The sequence below is a fragment of the Stegastes partitus genome, unplaced genomic scaffold (assembly GCF_000690725.1).
Source record: "Stegastes partitus isolate 25-593 unplaced genomic scaffold, Stegastes_partitus-1.0.2 Scaffold667, whole genome shotgun sequence".
Classification (NCBI taxonomy): Eukaryota; Metazoa; Chordata; class Actinopteri; family Pomacentridae; genus Stegastes; species Stegastes partitus.
The window spans coordinates 237564-263457 of record NW_007578398.1 but is presented as its reverse complement, the minus strand read 5'-3'; the positions used below and the strand labels follow the sequence as shown (position 1 = coordinate 263457).

The following is a 25894-nucleotide window of genomic DNA, read 5'->3' as shown; positions in this document are numbered from 1 at the left end:
AAATTTTCATTAATTCATTAGTATAGTGGTAAGACTTGCACCACAAGTCTGTTGTAGCTGCAAAACATTTTCCACTTGAGCTTGAGAAAAATAAGTGTGTGATGGCGTCAATGTATATTGCTTGTGAAATGACGGCGAGTTTCTCTCTGCCATGAGCTGGCAAAGGCGTCCGACATACTTTTTTGATTTGGATGGACTCTCAGCTTTGATTGATGCTAATTTAAATGGTCAAACAAATTAAACATGTTGTCCCATGTAGTGGCAACAATTGCAAGACAACGTTGGCCTGTTTTTGGTCGACACAGTCCTTTCTGTAGCTAAAATATTGCCACACCGCTGAAGCTGCGTTTGTTTTGCAACCAAACCTTCATTTTCAGCGTTTCTCTCCTGATGCTGGCTCCTTCTGCTTGGCCATGAAAAATGAGCACCGTGCAACTTTTCTTTTTTGTGTGTAAGGCAACGAAAAAAAGTAGTGACATGATGTGCTTGAGTGAATTTGTGTTATTTCACACTGTGATTCCTGTGATAGGACTGTTTTGTATGTGCACATGGTGGCGTCGATGCTGAAACAACACATCATGCACCTGCACTTTCTGCACCTTGATAGACAATGATTAGACTTCATTGTAGTGAGTAGCAGTAATAATGCTTACTTTTGGTGTCACATTAATACTAAAGTCCTCAGTCTCTCCAATTCTGACTTCCCAGCGTGTACAAAAGGTTCTTATATAACTTGGACAGTTTGTAGTGGTTGAGTTTCTGTGCACATGAAAGAATATAAGATAGTTTCCCACTGTGTATAATAATGAGCTTATAAATCATTGGATGCATGTAATTATATAGTCTGTGCTGCAAGGGATGCGTCTCCCATGGAATACTGAACTTGTTCAACCCGTCGCTTGCAGTAATTTGTGCAATTTTATGCACAATACTTCCTCTCAAACCCTCGTCATTGTAGTTCTCTCAGAACTGTTTGCTTCCCCCGTGTACATCTCAACATTATTGATGATTAGAGCAAAGCGAAAATTCCTGTTCTCATCGCAAACAGTCCAAATGGACGTGACATGTAGCGCGCTGTGCGAAAGTGTGAGGCAACAAAAGTAAAGTGAGGATGGTTTCAACCGTTGAAGCCAGTCGGTGACCTCTCATGTCCTGTGTGTCCAGATGTCCATCATATAGTTTCTTGAAGTTATTTAGCTTGCCAATCAGAAATAACTGAGCGCTTCATGGCACGTTTTTGTGAGGCTTCCTGCAGTGCTGTGGTTGCAGAGCTGGTATCACTCAGTGGTTCCTCTTTTGTCATCAAATCTGGTCTTTATTCTTTGTTATTATTCTGTGTATGTTGCTGTTAAAGTTGCAATATATAATGAGAGTACATGAAACTGATGTGTAAATGTCAAACCCAGGCAGTTCAAAGTGCCATTTCATTTGCAATACAAAAAAATAAATAATAGTTCCCTCATTGGTTCAGTTTAGCAAATCTTCTGAATATTCACTAATAGGATTTGTAAATAACAGCACAGTACATTGTGCTGCACACCAAACTTGCTTTGTTCTCTAAGTGTGGTACTTAACAAACCTCGACATGAGCCAATGTGGTGTTCGCCCATTTACAGTAGGCTGAAAAAACATTAAATGGAACCCAGAGAATATTATTACTAAATAGCTTGTGCAACATGCGGTTTCTTCATGACAGCGGTCGGCAACATTTACAATCTGTTGTTGCTAAATACGGAGGAGATGAGCCGCTGCGTTTCTCTAGTTTCAGGGTTTTCAGCAGAACGAACTACGTACGTGACAAACTTGGGCGATTATTTGTCACAAAACTGTGCTGATATCTGATCACATCTGTTCCTAAGCGTGATGTTTGAGAGTAATGATGCTCCCTCTGTCTGTAGTTTGAGGCTGTGCCATTATCATTAGGAAACTCTAAAGGTCAGTCATGAATCGCAAAACATACTCTCCAGATATTCTTTGTTTTAAAGCCGCAGCAGTTCCTCCCTGTAGACGCCTTTATAGTCAGAAGATATAGTGGTTCATTCGTAGGACACCGCTGCCTGAAGAGATCAACGGACACGTTTAAGACCGTTTGTGAATTATTTACTGGGCAACTAAAATAATTCAAAGGCGTAATTATACATCTTGCGCTGTATCTGTCTTTCCTTTTAACCCTGAGCCGCTCTCTGACTCATGTCCATGTGTGGTTATGAAATTGCATGTTATTGCATCCAGATAGTAGCGTAAGTGATTCCTGGAGCTTTGTGTGAGATTCAGCAGTCAGAATATGCTGCACAGGGAGATTACTTTGGCTAAATCTGGTGTCTCGTGTTGCTTTCAATGCTGGCTACACTGTGGTTGTGATTCCAAGATTAAACATTTCTTTCGGGAGTCATGCATCCTTCACATTACCAACATTTGTTGCTCAGAAGAAGCAAAAATCAGTCTTCGGCAGCTTGATTAATTTGGAATTTCTTTCTGATGTCTCGGATGCTTTCTTGTTCTTTGTTCTCGTTTATAGCTTCTTGGTTCTAATGGAAATATTCCCTTCCTTTGCTGAGCACCCTGAGGAATTTGTGCACTAATGCATCTGTACGCAAAAGGCAAAAATAGCTTCACATTGGGAAAAGCGTCTCCATGTCAGACAGCATCTAGCAGGCAATGCCATTTTTTCCTCTCAGGGGTATGAAGACAATCCCCATTAAGAAATGAAAGGAATTTTACATACTCTGCTTGCCAAGGAAGCTTACAGAAAATATATTCTGCAAGTGTGAAAACCCAGTTTAGAATGTTCCATGAAGCAGAGACAGAGAGGTTTGTCGTGTCATGCATGAATTATCATAATTGAATTATAAGGCATGCTTCAGGCAGAAAAATATTGAAGACCTGCACTTTTGACTTTCCAACGGTGCTCAAACTCATTGTGTGGCTTTTGGTGTTGTCTGGAAAAACGACCAAATATAAGCCAAACATCGGGATATTGCATATAAATCACTGGATGCTACGTGCCCCATTGAAAGATTTGCCAAAAATAATTAAAAAAAACTTTTGTAGTAACTAGATTTCGTATATGCGCCTCAGCATAACCAGAAAAAAAGAAATTCAACTTTCTTTTTTTCTTTTTGTATGATTTGCAGCATTATAACTTTGTTAAACTGCACAGAAGACATTTTTCATTTCTCTCGGCTTCAGGCTCGTTGCCATTGAGGTGCAGGACTTAATGTTGCAGCAAAAAATGAGCCCACAGCAAGTAAAAATGTTGCAGGAAGTGAGGAAAAAAATGCCTAGAAAATGCCTGAGGTTCAGAGGGTTAAATAAATGAAATCCAGTGTGTTAATTTATGAGCCTTGGATGTGCTCGTAGGTGGATTTTTCTTTACCTTTGGACAATGCCATGCTAGCTGTTTCCTCTTGTTTCCAGTCTTTGCGCTAGGCTAATTGTCTGCTAGCTGCTGATTCATATTTGCCACGAACTCAGGAGAGAGAGCATCAATCTTCTCATGTAGCTCTCAGCTAAAAACCAAATAAGTGCATTTCCCAAAACTGTTCCTTTAGGCTGCGCTCACACGACTGCACTGCTGAGTGTGTGTGTGCTCTTTACTGCCTGGAAAACACTGAAGACTTGAATGTAGCATTCCTGTCCAGGACGATGACACCCAGCCCTGCACATGTTGACCACATACCACTTACGGGGAAGAAATGCGACCTATCCGTGTGTCATGTTAGCAACAGCACATTCAGGCCGCGGGGGCATCGTGGCCCTTTTATGTTTCTTGTTCCAGTTTGGTATTCAGTCTGCCCTTTCAGTGTGGAATCCTTTGAGATTCGATACTTTGGAAAATTGGCATTAAGGCAAAGTAGTGCGTTAACAAGTCAGCTTGGTACAGTTACACTCACATATTGAGTTCACTCTGAGCGGCAGCCAGTGGTCTGACCTGCTGGGTTCAGTTGCATAAGTCCTTCGTCAGCTGTCAACACCACTGGAACATTTTCACTACGTGTGAAACTCATTGTGAATTTTCTTTCTGTGCCTGACTGTGAGATCTCCCCATGCCGGGCCATTTTATGGAGCAATGCCTGTTCGGTCCGCTTCGCTCTTGTCACTGTGACTCGTCTCTTGGTTAACAACGCTCCCTAGCAACAGAGGGTGGATGCACGCAAACGTGTTTGTGTGTTTTAGCAGTGCATTACACCATTATTGTCATGATTTATTCATCTATTATCCTAGCAGATTTTTTTTGTTCCTCCAGTAAAATGTCACAAAATGTGAAATGTCAGATCTTAAAGTGACAAACTGAGATTGCTTGTTTTGTGTGGCCCAACTGTCCAAAGAGTTTATCGTCATATCGCACAACAAAAAGGAGCCAATTCTAACAGCTGAGGGCCAAAAACCAGCAAATGTCTGCCTTTAAAATCACCCATGCTATTGATCAATCACCCAACTAACTAATCAACCAATTGTTTCAGCTTTTGTATGTATTGGGAAAGTAATTAATATAAATAGTCAGTGTCACTTGTCATTGTAAGTAATCCCAAGGAAGTAACCCAGGATCTGGTAGAGATGTGTCAAAGTAGGAACAATAACTCATAAGTACCTGTAACATATTAAACTTAATATAATTTAGTTTAGACATTAACTTCAGTGGAGACATATGCATATACCTCAGTGTCAACAGTTGTCATGGACCGGATCTGTATTTGCGTAACCCCAGAACCTTTGGGGTATCCGGTTGTTGAGCAGTTGTAAATCAGTGTGGCTTCACCGATGCTGTAACATGCTGCTTCTGCTGCTGTTACAGAATGAGTCCAGTGTCTGCAGCGACGAGCTGCCGCTGTGCTGGAACAGAACATCACTGTACAGTGTGTCACTGCATGTCTGGACGGCCGCCAAATGCTGTTTATAGCTTAGCTGGGGTCAAGTTTGACAGCTCTAATAACCCTGAAGGCACTCACCGCCTAATCCATAAAAGGCTTTGCTATCAAAGCCGAGAATGACTGGGTTGCCTCTGTGTGGCAGATACATAAGGTGTATTGTGTCTGTCTGGATGTTTGTTTCCTCACAGCTTCGTTAGTACTATTATGCAATAAGTAAGATCATTAGACGCTGCTTTGTTGTGACTGCGTATCTGCAGACCTGCTCAGACAGGTTTTGAATTAGCCACCGATGCCAAAAACTGAAGTCAGCTTGACAGCAGAGAACCTGTCATTCACCACGAGGCTCCTTCAATAATAAGGATGACTAGAACTGAACATGTAGAATAGAAATAGGAGTGATTAAATTAAGACGCCCCGCTCTATTTATGTTGGATCGACTGAGATTGGTCAGTTTGTCTCCTGTTCGTCAGCTGTTCTTCTCCGTTTTCTTAATCTTTCATTGTTCTATCACTTTAATTGCCCACTAAAGTCCACATCTAAAAGCATTATTAGTTGTTGTTTTCCACTTTAAGGGTAATTTTCGGCTGCCTTCTAACTTAGCTGGTATCTGTTAGCTTAGCCACGGTGAGAGTGGCTAATTTCCTGGTTTGTGGAAACCGCTTGTGTTTCTTGGGTGATTACATCAGACCTAAAGTCGTGCGTTTAGTTGATCAATAATGGGTCAATAAAAATACAGATACCGATAAATGGAAAATGGCACATATTGGCCTCGATAATTGGCCAGGCTGATCAATAGTCTATCCTTAAACATGAAAATGCACAACCCTGTTTTTGTTCAGCACAAGCAAGTCGCGCTGCCTTTCTCTTCTGTAATCTATTAAATTAGATCATGCTTTGCCAGCGGTGAATCAGTGTATTTCCTCCTTTTGTGTGATTCCAGATGCCCCCTCCACGGAGCAACAGGAACTGTTTACCCAGAAGCTCCAGCAGTGCTGCATGCTCTTCGACTTCCTGGACTCGGTGACGGACCTGAAAAGCAAGGAGATCAAGAGGGCCACGCTCAATGAGCTGGTGGACTTTGTTTCCACCAACAGAGGTGTGCTGGTGGAGTCCGCGTACCCGGAGATCACCAACATGGTGAGGATGCACTCATTAAAGTTAATTTGTCCTTCTCTAAACTTCTTTGGCCTTTAATAGAGAATAAACTCGTGCAGTGCCCAGAGCAACAACAGGAGCAATTAGTTCCCAAGTGTTAAATTATGTACTATTAGCAGTGTTTATTATTTAGCAGCTAAGAGGACTCCTCTCTCTGTCACTGTGTAACATCCTGTGCACTTGAGCGGGATTAAAAAAATGGCGGCTGATCGTGTGTCTAGACAGGGTGTGTCATGTCAGCGGCACGTGAGGCACATGGTACTGTCTTCATGCAAAACCCCTTACCACACTGATTACGTTTTAACCACAAAGTGCACGTTGTACACACAGGAAGAGCCTAATAATCTTGGATTAATTTAATGGGTTGGGTTTTTGTATGTCCCTTCTTCTCCTTCGCTTTCACTCTCTCACTGAATGCATGTTGAAACCAGAACTCTGCTGTTTCTACCAGTTCTGCAAGTGCATTAATTTTGAGTCTTTTCTCTCAGTATACTTTAACAATATGTTTGATTTTGAGACAGTTTTCTATCAGAGTTTCTTATGTTGTCAACTAGTTGCTTTTGGAAGTTTGAACGATTACACACACAAGTCCCATAATCCTACTGGATAAGATGGTACTGACCGTTACGTTTGTTCAAGGATCATTACAGTAAATGTCTGAAGCTTCATCAAACAAATTCACTGTATGCAGTTTGTCCTCTGACTTAAGATTCTGACAAACTTCTAACATCCGTTAAAGCCAAATTGACCTTCGCTAAGCTAATGTTAGCGACTGTCGCACAAGACTTCTGTGTATTTCTTACAGCAACAAGAATGATTTACTCGGATCAGTCCTAATTTGTTCTCTACAGGTTGCATGAAATTCACAATAGTGAAATAGTAGTGGCTGAAATAGTAGTAAAAATACAGAGTAGAATGAAAGAGAACACACCTAGTCATTGAACTTGTGAGTCACAGTCGTACTAGCAGTGAATCAGCAGAATGCAGATACAGTCGTGACTCGATAACTCGACACTAAATGTTAAACCTTCTTTTATGTCGGATAGCAAGGCTGTCGGATTGTCAAGACGGAGGTCGAGATACAAGGAGGGCTTGATGCTGGAAGGCTCATTAGTTGGTAATATTTATTGTTTATGGTTGTTATAATAAATAGTGTATTGTTAGAACACTACGCATCGCTGGATATCACGCCTCACTGACCGGTGCGCTTATGCACGTTCCGGACACTTCCAGCCCAGGGGAGCGCTCCGATGGGGTGGAAGTGTCCAGAACACACAGGCAGTACTTGGCTGCTGATGCTAGTTTAGTTAGCGCTCACACTTCTGTTTCCAGTGGCGGGGGAGTGGCAGATACGCCCCACCGCTACCATTCCCGTTTACTTCCGTAAACACTGAGCACGCCTCTGCTGCACATGCGGGACACTTTTGGGTCGTATGAAGTTCACACAGCAGATCACATACAAGTCGCATTTAATTGGAAATGTGAACAAACTGGATTGGATTTCACAAAGAAATCCTCATTGAGCATCAAGTCCTGCAGTGTGAACGTAGCCAATCTGTGGGATTGTTCAGTCAGATAATACGCCGTCATCCTGATTGGTGACATTAAATGTCATGTCGGAGTCAGAATCCAAGGCTGTCGGTATGTTAAGGCTGTTTTTATGGGTTCCATTCGTTTTTCCTAAAAACCTGTTGGATAGCAGGTTTAGGATTGTTAAGGGTCGGATTATCGAGTCACGACTGTATATTTTTTATATTTATTATGACTGCATGCTGTTTGAAGCTGGCATAAAAGTGCATCCGGTGACTTTTGGATTTGGATCCCACGTCGAAACACACACTTGCTTTAGTCTGTATGAATCTGAAACTAAGGAAACTCTGGTGACAGCCACCTTTTTAATTTCAGTAATAATTTGTAAATTTACGCGTGATAAATGCGCTTCTCGTGGTTTTCATCCTCGTCTGTTGTGATAGTTATCAGAGTTGTGACGTCGTGAATCGGTTCTATTTTTAGGAATGATGGGAAAGATTAAATCAACTTAGCGAAAAGCCACATGTGAGGATGAGACAGTAATACTTCGACTGTCACACAAAGTATAATTGTCAGAGTGCAGCACCAGCTTAGTGGAGGTCTGGTCCAGTGGTTAGCACACTGACTGTTGCACGAGTAGCGTTACACAAGAGTGTGTTCGGCAGCCAATCCAGCACCCTGCACGGTATCTTCGCTCTGCATGGTATAGATTTGTGTCCATAGCAGGTGCCCTGAGCAGCCTAGTTTCCTCCCACAGTACAATAATGACTCATGTGCAGCATTTAGAACACAGTCCTGTTGTCAGTCCTGCAGTGATTCACTCCACGCTGCAGATTATCATGATGGATACCAGTGAGCACATTCACAGCTGAGTCAAGGAGTCTTCAGATTACTAATGGACTGTAGGCAGTAATTCATGTCATGCCTTGCGGCTATTGATTTAGGATTTGGTTTGTCTCTCATTATTGAATTTAGGGTGTTGTATACTTCAACGCAATTACCCTATTAGAGCATCTGAAAAGACGGCAGCGAGATGAGATGGATTGGAGGGATTTTGATGTTGTTAGTGAGTAGACATGGAGCCCGATACACCGATCAGCTGATGGGGAGTATTGGGCTGTTAGGGAGAAACGGCCTGTATGTTGCTCAGTATGCATCAATGTTACCTAGAACACAATGCAGAAAACAATACTTAGAGTAATTTAGAAAAGGTGCAACCACATAGTGTGTCCACCCACAATAAGAGTTTAGGTGGCACGCTCCAAAAAGAGTTTAGTCAGTGCCAGAGGAGAGTCGCTGGTGCCAAATAAGAAAAAATAAGAATATCAGAATCAGAGATACGTTATCGATCCCCTAGGGGAAATTGCTTGAGTTGATGCTCCCAATCAAAAGTCTTAAAGAAGTAGAAGGAAAGATATATAGTAAAATAAAAAGTATTCATATGAAAATAAAATAAAAAAGAGATATAGCACAAAATAAATATACATTCTTGCTGTTATAAGTGTGCGTGTATATATATATTTTAAAAAATAAATAAAAAATGTTGACTTGGGTTTCATTTCTTTAGCTATATTAGACATTTGTGTTCATCAAATGGTCAGAAATGGCAGGAAAATGCACAGATTCCTGACAAATAAGGCGACACAGACTCATTGCCTACAATCGCTTCCTGATTGAAAATCGCTTAGATGCGACTCTACAGTTTTGCTTTCTCTCTTTCTACTGGCTGCTGCCCACTTTCACCAGCTCACCTACAACTCTGTGAAACTACTGTCTGCTACACGATGGCGGGTTGTAATACTGGAGTTATATTGTTGGAACTAGAAACCGTTTTTGTGGAAGAATAACGATATGGAAAGCGACTTCCTCCGAGTTGACAGGATTGGTTCCTGAGGTCGGTTACACGTGAAACCCTTTAAGTCTGAATCATTAGTATGCTTAATTTCCATGTTGGAAATGCTCAGCCATGGTGTTGACTGCTTATTTTGCTTATGACATGTCTTCTTGCGTATACAGTAACACCATATGGACATGTGGGAGGGGGTCTTTAATGCCGTTTGTGATAGATATTTGCATTTTTCAAACCGATTTCGTGAGCTGTCAGATTTAGAAGACAGCAGCTGTCGTGGGCTAAATGATATTTTCTTCGTTTGTATTAAATTGCACGTTGTGTGGTGCAGATTTCCAATTTCGCGATCATGAAACTGGTAAGTAGATAAGTCACGAGCAGCGACAGATTTCATGTTCCATGAAAACAAAAAAAAATGGGAAAGTAGAACAACAGCAATTCAACTCATGCTCAAACACATCCTGTCTGGCAGCGCAGGCTAGCCGTGGATACTGTTGGCAGCGTAGAGCCAATGCAGATGTTTAACTGGAGGCCAAACATGGGCTTGACAGTTAACAGTTGACTGTTTTTGTGCCAGATCCGCCCCTACAGTAACCAAAAACTCAGCAATTCACTCGCATCATTTTGATTTGAATAGAAACGGCTCAGACTGTTTCTATTGCTGGTTACGGCAATTAACAATACAAAAACTTAAATTAGTGCCAGCTCTCTAATACTACCTGATTACAAATTGGTAAAGCTGATGGAAAACTTGCTCTGCGAACACACTCAGATCATATTAGTTTAACTGTGTGAGAAACTGATGCCTGGCAATCAAAACTTATGAGCTTCTATGTAAAGAAAAGCTATTTTTGACCAACTTTTTCAGTCACGTTGTCATCACCGTATTAAAATATGTCACTACTTTGCTGTCAGCGTTTATTTTCTTTTTCCAGAAATAAACATTAGACTAAAAGACATGATGGAAGAATAGATGAGATTTTGTGCTCCGTCTGCAACGTGGCCTGACGAATTGCTTCATATACCAACACAGGCAGTAAACATAGCAGTAAATCCTTCGATGTCAGCAACCCAAAGTAATAAAAATAGCCGTACTAATTAATCACACTAAACAAAAGCAGGCGCTTTTTCTTTTAGTTGTGGTTAATTTTAAAAACTTGCCTTTTTTTTTTTCTTCCCCCCCAATTGTTACGCAACAAAACCTGCAGCTAGAAATGTATGCAGATAAAAAATGTGGGAGGAATTTAAAAAAACAAATTTAGACTGAAATGTAGTGACGGCTGTTCCATCGCAACTACATAATGATGTTGCTGCAGTTTAATCACTTCTGCATTTTGGTTAGTTGTGGTTTTTCTGGTGCCATCTAGATAAACTTACTTTTCTTTTACTACCAGAGACGAAGCAACAGGTCAGACTCTTTTGTGCTGCCACACCAGCAGGTTAATAGGTTTGTGACCTGCAGTAGCGTAAATGCACGACTCCTGCTGGTGAACAGGTATCGTTGGTCGTCTTTCCTCACAACCTCATGTGGGGTTTTGCAGTGTAAAAGCCCAGTTCAGAGGCAAGTGTCTGCCCTACAGCCGGGCTTCTCAATGAGGTTAGACAAATAGCAGCTGCACTTTGAGAAAGCTGGGTTGATAATAGCTCTCCCGGATACTCCATGCTTGGCATCACATGATAATGAAGAGGTGAGTGTTTAAAGTGCTGCCTATTATTCTGCTGCAGCGAGGAAGGCTTTGATCACTGAGGTTGTTAGGAGTACAAACAGCAAGGTTTCTCATCTATGTTAAAGGAGATTTTGCCTCCTTTCCCAGCTCTATAATTAGTCTTACTTGTATATTATAGAAAATCTCTTCTCTCAGACAGGTTTGGTAGAATTTGTCCTATTCTGTGCCAGGGATAAGTTCGGAAAGCCTGAAAGAGCACCCGTGAGACATCATCCCCCTTTTTCGTTCTTTTTATTACAGCTTCCCTCGTTGCTTTTACTTTCTCACCCCCCCTTGATACCAAGTGTTGCTGTGTGCTGGCTAGACTGACCCCTGACGGATCTCCAGCCTCCCTTGTCTTCAGTGAACCTACACCGGTTTCACCTCCTGCAGCTCTGTCGCTTCAGAGGAGCCCGTTTCGAATCCACCTACGTTACTTTCACACACTTAAATAACTGTTTCCTTTTTCCCCTCCATGAAAAATTTCTCACACGCCTCCCATGTTTGCCATCCTCCCACAATATTTTCTCTTGTTTTGTCCAACTGTAGTTATTTTTCAATATGCGAAGTGACTGGGGGAATTAAAGAAGCATGTCTGACGCTTGTGTGGTGAATTATGTAACCCATTATGCTACACAGACAGCGTAAATCGGAGCCAAATGAATGCCCTCAATAGAGCTGGGGCTCTTGTGCGACGTCACCAGGAAACGAAAAGTTTACATAAATTATTCTTCAGCCTCGGCTTCTGCACACTCTGCAGACGATAATGTAAAGCCGTTGCTGTGGTCTAGAAAGTTGCTGAGGACTTGTGATGCATCCTCACATCACATCACGAGAGATGGCCCCATTGTCTGCCCGCCATGCCTTCATAACAAGAGGTTGTGCTGGCATGGTGCTGTTTGAAATACCAGCGAGTCAAAAAAAATCGGTTGGAGTAACAGGTTTATGAGCTCGAATGCTAAATTAGATGGCAAAACACGACACAGCAACAATAATTTAACCTTTTTGTCACAACAATAACAAGCTAAACAGCAGAAATATGGTGCCCCTGGTCCAAAGTAATCAGACAGGAATGTCTGCTCGTGTGTGTGTGATTATCCAATGAAAGATTGTGTTCTGTTGATTCAACTAAGTTGTCAGATGGCAAGCTGATGCATCTATGAGAGCTAAAGCATCTATGAGAGCTAAAGCTGGTCTGAATGCATACATTTCTTTGTTAACCCTTTGAACCCAAAGCACGTTTTTACTGGCTGTGGGCTAATTTTTCACTAACATCTCAGTGGAGGCAGCACAACCACGGCTAGTAGCAGAGATACCGTCATTTCCTGACTATTGAGGCACCTGAATATAAGCCACACCCACTAACTTTAAAAAGAAAAACAAACGTGTACATATATCGGCCGCACTTGTCTATAAGCTGCATTTGTCCGTGTTGTAACATGAGATGTTTACACAGAAAGATGTTTTAAAACTTTTAATTAAATACGAACCGGTAACATACACAAATGCTTTTTCCTGAACACTCCTGTAACACAGCTGGTTAAGAAAATAAAAACTACAGCAGCCTACCAGGAAAAATCATTGATGCTATCTTCATCTTCCTCCTGCACTAAAACCTCTAAAGTCGTCTTCTTCAGTGTCGGAGTTTAACAGCCTCAGAATTCCTTCGTCACTTCCTCAGTCTCTCTGTCGTTGTCGCTCTCAACGTCACTTTCGTCTCGAGGCAAATTCGTAAAAATCCATAAATTAGCCGCATCCTGTTTAAGCCGTAACCTTCAAAGCTTGTGAAAAAAGTAGTCCTTATAGTCTGGAATTTACAGTATCATGTTTCTATCCTTGTCTCTTATGTGTTCTGTGAAAGCACAGCCTGCAGTCCAACCAAAAAAGAGTTTTTGTCACATGACGGGTTGACTTCTTGATTGCCAAGAACCGCAGAATTTAATTCGTTATTTTATTTCACTTCCTGAATCTGGTTAGAACAAATGGTTGGTGATATTTTAAAAAGCTGAAACATGCAGGATAAAGTCATTTAAATGAAATATCACAATATTAAGCTGAGGTTTGGATGCATGTCCCGACAGATGAGTAGTTCAGGGACCATTGAGGAGAGAATAATTCAACCGTTATCTGTCTTTTTTGCAGTGCCTCTGATAAATGGTTCTGTGGTTCAGAGGGTTAACCCGAGCAGTGAGGCATGCTGGCCACACAGGGGTTATGTGAAGCAGTTAACCAAGCAGTTGATCAGCAGAATCATTTTTCGTTGCAGGTTTAATCATTTATTATACGTTCCTTATAACTTTTTTAAAATCAGAAATGCCAAATATGCACTGGTTGTAATTAGGCCTAACAGATACGACAGTAATCTGCACTTACATTGTTCAGTATTAAGATGAAGATGCTGTAAACAAACAAATATTGAAGGGCGTGAGATAAACGGTACCTTCTGACTTTTTGTTTTTATGGCACATGGTTACTAAACCAATTCAGGTGCAATTTTATTTAAATAAGACGTTATAATTATAAGGCATTAAGGTCTAATTCACTCACCAAAACAAATCTCTTGACATTTTCGGCACTCTTCACTTTTCTTCCTCAGCCTTGGTGCTTACTGACCTCACAGTCGCCACCTAATTTACACAATTTAATCCGAGGGTTTCATCTGCCCAGGGCTCCATCTGATACGTCGTCAGATGTTTGCATGCTGAGTGTGAATGCATGGTGCATGTCGAATTATTTGTCTTGGATTTCATGCATTATTTTGCGACGTGTTTATTGTGCATGATCATTACACAATGATACTGAAAATAGAATTTCTCAGTCGACACTGGCTGCAGCTTCTTAAATGCTGGATTCTTAAATGATGGATGGATGGATGGATGGATGGATGGATGGATGGATGGATAGATAGATAGATAGATAGATGGATAGATAGATAGATAGATGAATGGAGGTATAGATAGATAGATAGATAGATAGATGGATAGATAGATAGATTTGTCAACATAACTGACTGTCATAGATGTAGTCGTGTCAGCTGGACAGTATTTGTGTCTAATGTTTAAATGAATGACTTTATCACGTAGCTTTCACAAAGTGTCCTTCAAAGCAAACCGTTGGGAATTTAAAAGAGGGGATTGCTGTATATAAACCATGCAGCCAAGTCAACAGGTTGTTTTATTGTCTTACTGGCCAAAGAATGGACAAGATGCTCGATGTAAATGAGTTTGAACGCTGCACGATCATTATTGCCAGATGGTGTTTTCATCAGCGCAGAAACAGCTGCACTACAGTGTCAGACTTCTCTAAAGTAACAGGAAGGCCACAAGCAGGCAAATAACAGCTCAGCGCAGTAACAGTGGTGAGCTTAAGGGCTCATTCATCCTTGAAGGGGATGGGCTACAGCAGCACCAAACTGAGCTTCCTACCATTCTTTTCAGCCAATGGCGAGATCCGACTAAAACGGTCACGTGGAAATCCACACTGGATCATCTGAATGTCACAGCAACCTGAGCATTGTTACCGTGTTTACCTCAGTGTTCAGTGGACATTTCCAGCAGAGCGATGTGCAGTGTCACAAAGCCCTCATCAACCGTGGATGGTTCCAGGAAAATCACACTGACTTTGGTTTGTGAGATGCAGCCAAAACAAGTCCTGTTTTACCTGCAGTAAATTAATGATGGTCAACATTAGTCTAAATTTAAAGGAACACGTGCAGCATTTCCAGTCAGTTTCTTGAACAATTAAGGCTATGTAGGAAGTTGAGTGTGAGTTTGTGAACTGCATGTGTGTATTTCAGTGTTGCTTGGAAGCTTTGTTATACAGGGCAGCTGTGAACTCTGAGACAGCTGTGAAGGCCATTGCAGAGAGCTTTGCACAGATTTTTACAAGTGGTTGTGTAACCAGAATTAAATTCAACTTTGACCCCCAATAGACTGACCTCCAAAACATGCACCCGTAGCAATTTTGGAATTGGGAAGTTTTGAAAGCAATAATTTCACTGCTGAGAAAGCTTTTGGTGAAGTCAATTTTGTGCATTTCTAAATGACCAGGGCTGTGTAACTCAGTGGTTCTCAACCTAGGGGTCAGGATCCTCTCAGGGGTCACAGTACAAACCTGAGGGGTCACAAAAGTTTAAATTGCCAGGAAGCAAATCTCTGCTACACAAACTTAAGTCTCTCTTTCATGCTTTCTTCTAATCTTTGCTTGTTTTCTTTGCATTACTGAACGATTTCAGCTTGCCAGGCTTCTAAAAATACTTTTCGAAAAAACAATCAGAAAGTGTGTGTAAGCAATTAAGACAAGTAGCTTTGTTTTAAGAGGTCACAAACCAATAAATGCTGGGAACCACTCTTGTAAAACAACGGTCCAATCCTATGAAGATATGAGAAAAACATCTGTTAAAAACCAGAGAAAGATAGGGACACACGGTTCGCTAATTTGCATTGTTATGTAGCTGTTTTGTATGATAACGTGCAGCTCTGCACACATTGTTTGCTCTTGCGCGTTTGCTTTGAAACCACCATCACACCGTTGCCTGACGACGAACGCTGGAGGCCTGTAGATCATACTCTTGAATCCATCTAGAGTCTGGTTTGCTTACAGTTACTGTCAGCATTGTGTAACAACCTTGGTGAGTTATATGTTTGAGGAGGTCATCAATTAATGTTTTTACCTCTTTTATCTGCAGCAGTGCTGCCAGTGAGGACAGAACTTACACTGAGATTTAAAGTTTTTCTGTGGATTTCTCGGGATGTCTGAGTTTGGACGAGCATCAGGTTTAAAATTTCTTTGCTGCTTTCCTCTCCCATTAGTGTCAGTTTGATTTTCCAGCTGCCAATAGTTAATTTGATGTTGTCTTTATCACTTCAGCATGAGAGTGTGCATCCAATCACATAATGCTGGCTTTTCCAGCTCCCCCGCTGCTGTGTGTCACTCTCAAATTCACCCTTACTAAAAATAACAAGGTGGGATAGAGGTGGCACTGACCTGTCTACCGTGATTGTCTTGGGTGCAGAATTTTAATGGGGGGGCCTGCGACAGATGCAGAATCAGTAATGGTTTTTTGTTAAGCGCCTTTCTGTTTTGGTAACGGTGTTAAACATGCTTAGTTGAATTAAAACGTGCTCGGAAATAGTCCGGAAAAGGTTCGCTTTACACTCCAATTACCAAGCTGCCGGTGATGTTGATGCATGTAGGCTTATGTTGGGTCTCTCCTGAATTTTACAGCCAGTTATTTAATCTTTAACAGCTGCTTATCAGGAAAACCTGGCCATGCAGCTGATGAAGTGTAGCCTGATTTGGTGTGTTGTTTCTAGTGTCTGTGTTGTTTGACGTAGATACAAATTACCTGTAACCAAATTCGTGTCAAGGTTCGTCACACGGTGTGAACGCTGCAATCATTTACACGACTAAACATACAGTGTTTGTTTAAAAAATAAGGCAAAGTGTGGGACAAGTGTAGTGACAGATTTAGGATAATGCTACAGGTTGCTCTCTTCTGTTAGTGACGGGTGTAGAGGCCCACCTAGCTGGGTAAACTAGAGGCCTTTCTGTGGAAAAAACACCAACGAATGGACTTTATGAAGATACAGCAGTCGTAATAATATATCACAGAAAGAATATAATATGCATGTTGTGTAATTAGCAGTTTCAAATATTGCAATTCTACCGACTATGTCTAAGTAGTAGAAAACAGATAAATGTCTATTTTCCAACCATATCTTCTTCCACTCTCTCATTGACTGTTATTCCTTTGTTTAATTTTTAAAAAAAATTATTATTATTAACAAGACTCTTCCTTTCCCCTGCAGATCAGCACCAATATTTTCCGGGCCCTTCCACCAAGCGATAATCCAGATTTTGACCCAGAAGAGGATGAACCTACCCTTGAGGCTTCATGGCCTCACATGCAAGTAAGGGTCAGATATTTCAGCCTGTCTGTCGTTCAAACCCTTAAGATTACATAACCGTGCGCTGCAGTCATTACAAAGTGCATATTCCTATTTTTATTTTTCTTCATCTTCCAGCTGGTCTACGAGTTCCTGCTGCGCTTCTTAGAGAATCCGGACTTCCAGCCCAGCATTGCAAAGCGGCATATTGATCAGAAGTTTGTTCTGCAGGTGGGTGTTTTACCGAAGAACAAATCAATCAAGTCAAATCTTTGTGAACGTTTTGTGAGCAGCATCGCACAGAAGATGGGACTGTTGCCGTAACATTTCAGGATGACGTGTCGTTAATAATCCGTCAACAACTCCAACCTTCTTTCTGTAAATTGTTGACAAGTTTGAGGTGTTACTCGTCTGTTCTTGGTCGTCTGTGACTTGTTTCTGATCATCCGACTCAAATGCAAAACATCTCCTTGCACGAGTCTTCGTATGTTTTAATTTCAGCGCTTACTTCGCCTGTCCACGTGCTGCTGTTATTGTCCGGTGCCTTTGAAAACAGGTCCTGTGACGTTTCCAGCATTTTGCATCGACTTATTACCGAAGTACTGATCGCTAGACCGCAATATATCTATTCAAGAAGACCTTCTCTGAGGAGATCGCATCAGGAATACACCATCACCACTAGTTGGGATGTTTGCGCATGGATCAGTGCAGCTTGGTTTGTTTACAGGCTGACAAACCTCGTATCACAGCAGCGATGGCTAACATAAAGTAGAAGAAGTCATGAGGTTTTACAGCCATCACAAATGATTAATTCATAAATGATAATGAGAAGGACTTTTGTTTTATAGTCATTGATGTGCAATGTAGAGTCCAATGTCCTTCTTTTGTCTGAGTAACAGTACCTTACTACCTTAGAAGGGTAAGAAATCCTCGTAGTATTCACATTTAGGAAGTTGCAACCTTCAAATTTTTACTATTTTCGCTGGGAAAAGTACATGAACCACGAATCACTTAATCACTGAAGCTCTGTATAGATCAAATGATTAGAGTTTGTCAATGTGCTAAATTCTACAACCGTAATTACCAACACGTTGTGATGTGTTTGGGGAGTTTACCAGCCCACCGTGTGCTTTGTTGGATGAGTCAAACCATTAATACTCTGTAGTCCTGGTTTAGTACCCACCTACTGCAGGAATGCCTCACTTCTTGTGAAGCAGCAGCTAACGTGGACCGCAAGGCCTGGAATGTTGGCTGGGCCACATCCGAGGTGCCTGGTCCGACTTTCCATGATGTGAGTGTGTCGTTTGGAGGTTTTAAATAGCTGCCTGTTGTTTACTCTTCAGGGGGAGAGAAGCGGAGTGTGGTTGAAGCAAAGAGAAAGAGGTGGAGGTTTGGGTGGCAATAAAAGCAGGGAGAGAAGGCCCGGGGCTTAGTTAGCTTCAGTTATCATAATACACACAGCGCAGGAACAGAGGTCTCCCAAGATCCCTCTGAGATGTTCACATTGGACAGGGACATCCAGGAGAAGAATTCCCAGAGGAGGCAGAGGTTCAGTGGTTTGCTCAAGAACATATTTACAACGGATGAAACGTCTTTATGAGGTTTCCATGCAAAGCCACAACAACAGAAACAATCCTTGCTAGGTGTACTGTACTTTCTTTACTTTTTGACTTATTATAAGACACTTTGCCTCCACAAATACTTGCCTACCAAAGATCCTGCAGTGACTATTGGTTTTCTCGTTGTTTTTGTTATTGCATCACTGTCATGTAGGCACACCCTTAGAAATGGGCGTGGCGTAAAACGAAAATGAAAACGTACCAGCTTGCAGTAAAAAGTGTGAATGCAAATTGATTTTTATTTTTTTTAAATGCATGTGCTAGCTAACTGTTAGCATGTGGAGGGCAAATGGATCACAAGGGACCAGTGAAAAGTCCAGGGGTTCTTGCATACAACATCCTGAAGTTGCAAAAACCGTTGCCTTTCTGTGCAGCTCCATGGGACTGGGATCGTCTGTTTGCCAGTAAGCAGTTAGTTTTAAAGAGAGCGCTGCTCTGTTGCTACTGGATCAACTGGTGCTAGCACAGCTGCTGCAGAAAACAGCCTTCAACGTGGGAAAACAACCATATGTGGAACTAAGAGCAGAACATGTGGTCAGACATATGGTCAGGTTGTATTTTAGGCTTTTTTTGTCAGGGAGCACTGGTAAAAAAAAGAAGTGTGTCTGTGTTGTCTTCACATGTGGGATCTATTTGTTGACAGTTTATGGTCCAGTATTATTTAGATGCTTGCAGAAGCTTGTCATCATGTGATATGTTGGATCCATAGCTAATCCCAAAAGAGTTTCTTTATTAGTAAATGTGTCGTTTAGTTCCTCATGCGTCAGACGACTTTGTTGTGAGCTGTGAGTGTGCTCCTGTTAGAAACTGGGATGCCTATAGATTAATAATGGGAAAGTTAAAGGTCCCACATTGTGCTTCTCCTCAGCAAATTGATAAAACTCTAACATGTCCTCAAAGTTAGTCATTCAATTTTCAGTCCCAAAACATTGCAGAAATGATTCCATTCACCATGACTGTGCAGCCCCTGGTTTTAACTCTGCTCTAAAGGGGCAGTTTCAGTGTCTGACGTCTCTAAAACCTTCAGAAAGAAGACTCTCTCTGCATCTGTGACTGACAGCAAAGCTTGTTGATCACACAGACATGAATGAGTGTGTCAAACCTGGACTTTTCATCTCTTCTAACTTTCCCCCCTGAGAGATAATTCTACGTAGAAGTATCACCGAATTCAGAGCGCAGATGTTGTTTTTAAGCTGTGTGGGCTGAGGTTGTCGGTTGACGTTGCTGTTATTAAGGAAAAGTAGTTCAGCAGTGCAGAGCTGCAGCTTGTAAATGGCTGTGAAGTAAGTGGAGGTTAACATGTTGTCTTAATGGGCTGTGATTCAGGCACTATCTCATGCTGCAAACAGTGTGTGGGAACTTTGTCTTTTTGAGGCCACACTACAGAGTTCATTTCTTTGACACATTTTCTTCTGACCACCCAGTACGGTCAGATTTCAGCGTGTTTTTAGACCCACTGCTGACGCCATTTGTGCCCATGTGGTATGCTCCCTGACCACACGGCTGTCGGGTCGCCCTGCTTTCGCTTGCTTTCTCGCCTCTGTGTAGCTCTCTCTGCTCGCAATCACGTAACCCGGGACACACATCCACACAGGTCACGTATGAGCGTGGTGCAAGAATCCGATATCCCCGTTAGCAGCTCCTTGTGGCTTTTCTGACAACCGGTAAAGACATTTATTGACCAAACAGAAGGAAATTGCATAAAGGTCAAAGGCCGCATGGCAATATTTGTGTGCGATGTGCTTTTGCATCGTGCTCGGAGCGGTATATCTGACCCTGTGGCTTTACCGTGACATTGTCCAGCCAGTGTCAGCGAGAGCCGGAGGTTTTATACACAAATAGAAAACTGCTGTTTCACTTGAAAGTTCTGACAGACAGAATTGTGAAGTTTTGGATGTAGTGTTTTGTTTTTTTTCTGTTGTTGTTGTCACATGGCATCACAGGAGGCTCTGGGTGTTTGTCAGAGGACCAGTTTTGTATCCCAGAATTCCAAATTTTCTCTCCTGGATTTTGTTTTTGTGGTTTTCTCTACACCTCCGCAGACCCTCTGTAACTAATGCCGTACGTCTGAATACAGATCTATAGAACATGTGGCCTCGTAATGACTTTTTATGTCTTGCCTCCAAGTGAAAGATTGTTGCTGTGGCTGCTGTTTTATCCAGGGACACGTACCGGTCAGGCTACTTACAGAACTCAGGTTCTGGCGTGAACTATTGTGATTGAATATTGACTTCACCTCAGGCACAGGCAGCATGTCTGAATTATACTCTGACAGCTTTTGTTTCATAATAAACTCAGGTCCAATGTCCATATCTCATTTCGTCATCATTGATTACCTTCAATGCAGCTGAGAGATCAGAACCAAATGATGATTAATTTTCTGCCAATCAAATAATTGCTTCGGCCCTAATGCTGATTCAGCCCCTCAGGGTTACTTCGTGGCAACAGGAAGGGTCGTTGATTTATTAATTTTGATATATTTATAACATCTTCTGTCACTGTTGAGTAAATTTGTGTTACAGCAATATACATTTCCCATTATAAATTAAATTTGCAGAAGGAAGGAAGTGCCGGTAGACGGGGTAACTGATGGTAATAATACTTAACACATCAAGTTACTCCATCACATTGACACAAACATACTGGCAGTAAACGAGTCGGCGTTAGTTTACAGCAGCGCACACGATGTCCTGAATCCTCCAGAGAGATTATCGATAGCTGCCCTGTTGGAATTGGTACGTCTCAGACAGCTGTTTAAATCACACACGTGTTCTGAGGTTTTTATTGCCGTAACGACTTATCGATGCTCCCGTAGCGCCAGCTGAGTGGATTCACTGATGGCAGTTTGGTCTGTCCGCTGCAGTGGCCGAGTGAAATAATTCAATGAACCAATAAATGAAAACAACGCTGTTTTCTTCCTGTTTTGTCCTCGTGCTGCCTCCTTAGTTTCCTCTCAGTTGAAGACAGTCTGACTGGTTGCCGTGCTTTCGGCTCCTTGAAGATGCTGAAGTCGGAGTGGATTGAACGGAACGATTCGTTAGTGCTCAAGTTTCCAGCACATCTTGATTTCATTGTGGATTCTCAGAAACCAGTTACGGTTCTCTGACAAACTCTAAAAGTATGTATGGGAATAAAAAAAACAAAAAAAAACAGGCAGCAGTGTGATGCCCTTGAGCAAACCTATAGTTTCTCGACTCATTTGCAACAGAGACAGACTGAATGAATACGAATCAGCTCTGCAGGAGAGGAGCATGTGTGCATCAACATGATGAAAGCCTTTTCCTGGATATACGTAGAGTTAAAAATAGACCGTCAGCCCCGTCGCCAAGGTGCTGGTGGCATGCTAGTGGAAGATGAGCAACGTACCCTGAAGCTGATCGGAGCCCGAAAACTCTCCTTTTAAACTCAGTGGCATTGGATTCGCTTCCCTCAACAGTATTGTAATAATGACTCATCAAATGTTGCTGCAAATAGCTGCTTTATGCCAGAGGTTTCAAGTCTGTTTACATTACAGAGCGTTCAGGCACACATACTGTGACTGTTAGATAAGATATCGGTAGCTGGTAAATCTGCATTATTTAGACTTGTTTGTGCAAATAACTGCCTCAGAGCGAGCACAGTAAATCTTTTTTTTGTAATAATGATGTCCTAAATGGCTTGTAGTGATTTACCCAAAGAATTATCACCTAAGTTTACAGTTTTTCTTTAGCGTAACAGAGTTTTATAGCCAGACCATTGTTCACGTGACCGGCCTGCGACTTCACTGTTTCGATTCGCTGCGACTTCCCTTGTCAGCGTAAAAGCTTCGGACACCCACCGTCCTTAGACACAGTTAGCAATTAAACAACTTCAAAGAGTTGTCGGCCTCACCAGTAACTGTCACAGGAGAAAGATTGTTTTGCATATTTTTTTTCAACGTCATCTCCTTTAACGTCAGTCCACCAATGTCCAACCCTTTGCCATCCCTTCTGCATAACATGAAAAAAATCAGCTGCTGTTTCCGAGCAAAACACTCTATTAACGAGATGGCATATTTTAATTTACAACTTCCTTCCGCTGCCCTGAAGTGGCCTAGAAACCCTCCCCTAGTTTGCTTTGTGGTTCGTCACTGTTGACCAGATGGTGGGCGATACAGAAAAAAATAAATATCACAGTGTAATAATAAAATCTCACTATTTAGGGTTTCCCGCAGCTCTTTATCATGTCGGCCCACCACCAGGTGAAGTAAAGACGACCTGTCAGAGGAGTTGCTGCGTTTCCATGAACTCTAACATTGAGCTGAATAAGCCACAGCAGAGGCAGAGCACCGAATGAGTCACAGAATAGCTGCGTTGGCAGCGAGATGAAATACGTCAGGATCTGTCTTGAGCTCAACAGGTGGTTGATTGATCGATTACGTTGCACACTGGCTTCTCAATTATTAATGAAAGCGGCCGTGTCACACTGGCGGGGGAAAAAAGAGAACTGTGTTACATAACCGGCATTTACCACCAACACCCCTGAACGTGTTACAGTACGTCTGAAAGTATTCACAATCACACGGTGCAAAATTTTCCTTACATTAAATGCTTTATTGGTGAACAGATAGTGATATCTTTAGTAATGTTTGTCACCGAATATTCCATTTAAAGGACTAAGAATTGTCCTTTTCTGTCTGTGCAGCTGCTGGAGCTGTTCGACAGCGAGGACCCGAGGGAGAGGGACTTCCTGAAGACCATCCTGCATCGGATTTATGGAAAGTTCCTGGGCCTGCGAGCCTTCATCAGGAAGCAGATCAACAATATCTTCTTGCGGTGAGTTAATAGCAGCCAGGAAACATGTGCGGTGTCTTATTGTTTAGTCCCGTTGAAGGATTTTTTTTTTATCTTTCTTCCGAATTAGAGAGATTTTGCTGCATTAAAACAGCACAACAATAAGTGAAGTTTAAATCAAGCAACAAGCACACTGAGACTGAAACGGTGCAAAATGTGTGATTAGATTAAGGGTGTAAAAATAGAAAATCAAACGACTAATGAGTGGATATTTTGCCAACAAATTACAGTCCCTAGTGGGTTTCAGTAAAGTCAGTGGATCCAAACACCTGTTCCCTGTATTTCTTTTTACCTTTCATGAGCCAAGTTTTTGGTAACAGGTTTGGCCTTCGGGGACGAAGCCTTGGAGGCAACAGCTTCACTGTGAAATGTCCAATCTTACACAGAAACCTTCCCAGGGAGCTTAGGGACTAAGCCTGTGAACCAGTGACTAAATTTAGCTCAGGCGCTAAAAACCCACTTTCTTTTGGGGGTAGTACTTTCCAAATCAGGGCTGATATTGCAGAGCTGAATCTTGCTGACTGACCAAACACAGAACAATTACAACTTGAGCACTGCTTCATTAATGGGGATGGTCATTTCTTGTGTATTGATGCTAAAAAAGAAAAAACGTTGTGGACACTTTTGCACATTTTTACTCACTGCAGGCTCATTTTTCGTTGTAATATAAAGTCCCGCCCCTTTATGGAAACAGCCCGACCATGGCTAGTAACAGAAAGAACGTGTCTTCTGTGTTATAAAGCCATCAATCACAAAAACAAAAGTTGATTGAATTTATTTAAGAAGAAAAACAACAAAAAAAAAGGAATCTGGGTGGGTCTTTGAAGTTCCCACGTGTGTTACCTGCACCGGAAACAAGTGGTAATTCTACATCCTGTACATATTGTACTACGTAGTCTCTACATTTATCTCCTGTTCTGTGTAAACACAGCCTGTAGTTTAGCCAAAAGGTTTCTAATTTTTTGTCACTTGACTCTTGGTCATAATTATATTTTTCTAGCATCTGGTAGCGAGTTTTTCTTATGGAGACATTTAGAATAAAATTACTTTGGTGAAATGTTCCAACTTTATGCTTGTATCATGGTTGATTTTTTTTGGTAGACGGGCAGATTACAGAGGAGTTTTCAAGGACTTTTGAAAAGCTGAAAATCTGACAATTCTTTGTTTGTCTCTGGCTCTGATAAATGGCAGAATTTTGGCTTCTTTTTTTTTTTTTTGAAAGACTTTCCAACCCACCAGCGAGGTTTGAGACTCAGAGAGTGAAAGACCACAAATGAACGTGAGAGACCGAGTGGATGACACTTAAAAGTAGAAGGAAGAGAACGAGGACTTCAGCTTTATTTTTCTGATTGTTTCCTAGCAGCAGAAACACAGAACCATTAGACTCCGTGCAGGTCACTCAGTTTGTCTTTTCTCTTCCATTTATTAGTCCAAACATCAGAGTCGCACAACATTAAATCCAAACGTGTCTTTTGTGCTAATGCTTCCTTGAGTATAAATATTATGCTCCAAGCTTTTGACTTTGGCCATTGTTCTAATTTGTCTAAATTTCTAATGTTGTAGGAACACAAACACGGGACTTTTTGCTTCCTACTTTTGTTCCTTAGTTTTACTCCTTTGGTGCCTCAGTTCCTAGAAGTTCGGATGATCGTGTGAGACCGTTGGAGCGCTCGCCAATCAGTATTACTTTATATTTGTACAGACGTCAACACAGAGCTTTGGTTTGAAGTTTCTACTCTTGGTTTTCAGTTGACCCCGTTACGCACATTATGGGTCAAGATTTTAGCCGTCAAAGACGCCATTTCTTTCAGACGGACAAATTCGCCCCACTCCTTAACAACAGCGAGGGAGTAAAAATGTTCATGCGTCACTCGTTGGCAGCAGCAGCAGCAGCAGCAGCGTGTTGCATCTTTACTGCTCCTGTTGCTGCGTGACAATGAGCTTTTGATGATTGAAACAGGGGACACTTGATGTCGTTTCCAACAGGCAAGGTGGCAAAACGGGTGCACCCACTTTGACCATCTGCCACTGAGGATAAAAATAGTGCCACAGTTGTCAGGCTCTGTCTGTACATACCGGGGCTGCACAGCGAGATGGAAATGTGTTACCAAACAGAGGAGGTAAATGATGTGTGGATCATTAGGTTGCATAACAGTCTTTAATTATCCTGCTAAACATCTCTAATTTTTCCAGATAGTCCTTCTCGATTCAAGAATTTGCAGTTTTCAGTCGTTGGGCTGCAGACATGCAGGCGATCCTGATTTTGCTGAAGGCTTTTAGATGAACTCAGGGTATATAAAGCTCAATATAACAGATATAATAGCAGAGTTTTGTGGTCTAACAATCACAAGACATCAGAGAAAGTGCGTTTATACAAACCCAAATCAGCGTAAAAGGTACACAGTGTTGGGAACAGTCTGAATCGATAGTTCTGATGAGAGCGCTCTGCTTTTAGAGTCGTTTCG

The 25894-nt window shown here is 41.7% G+C and overlaps 1 protein-coding gene across 2 annotated transcripts in view; it reads left to right on the top strand.

Annotated features, from left to right (window-relative positions):
* The window catches only part of LOC103363529 (serine/threonine-protein phosphatase 2A 56 kDa regulatory subunit alpha isoform), a 50029-nt gene that overhangs the window by 14190 nt on the left and 9945 nt on the right, over positions 1-25894 (top strand). For both annotated transcript variants that reach the window (XM_008290339.1, XM_008290338.1), the window contains exons 2-5: positions 5812-6008; positions 16922-17023; positions 17138-17230; positions 23281-23411. In XM_008290339.1, coding sequence (XP_008288561.1) covers positions 5812-6008; positions 16922-17023; positions 17138-17230; positions 23281-23411 — 523 coding nt within the window. The remainder of the gene's footprint in view (positions 1-5811; positions 6009-16921; positions 17024-17137; positions 17231-23280; positions 23412-25894) is intronic.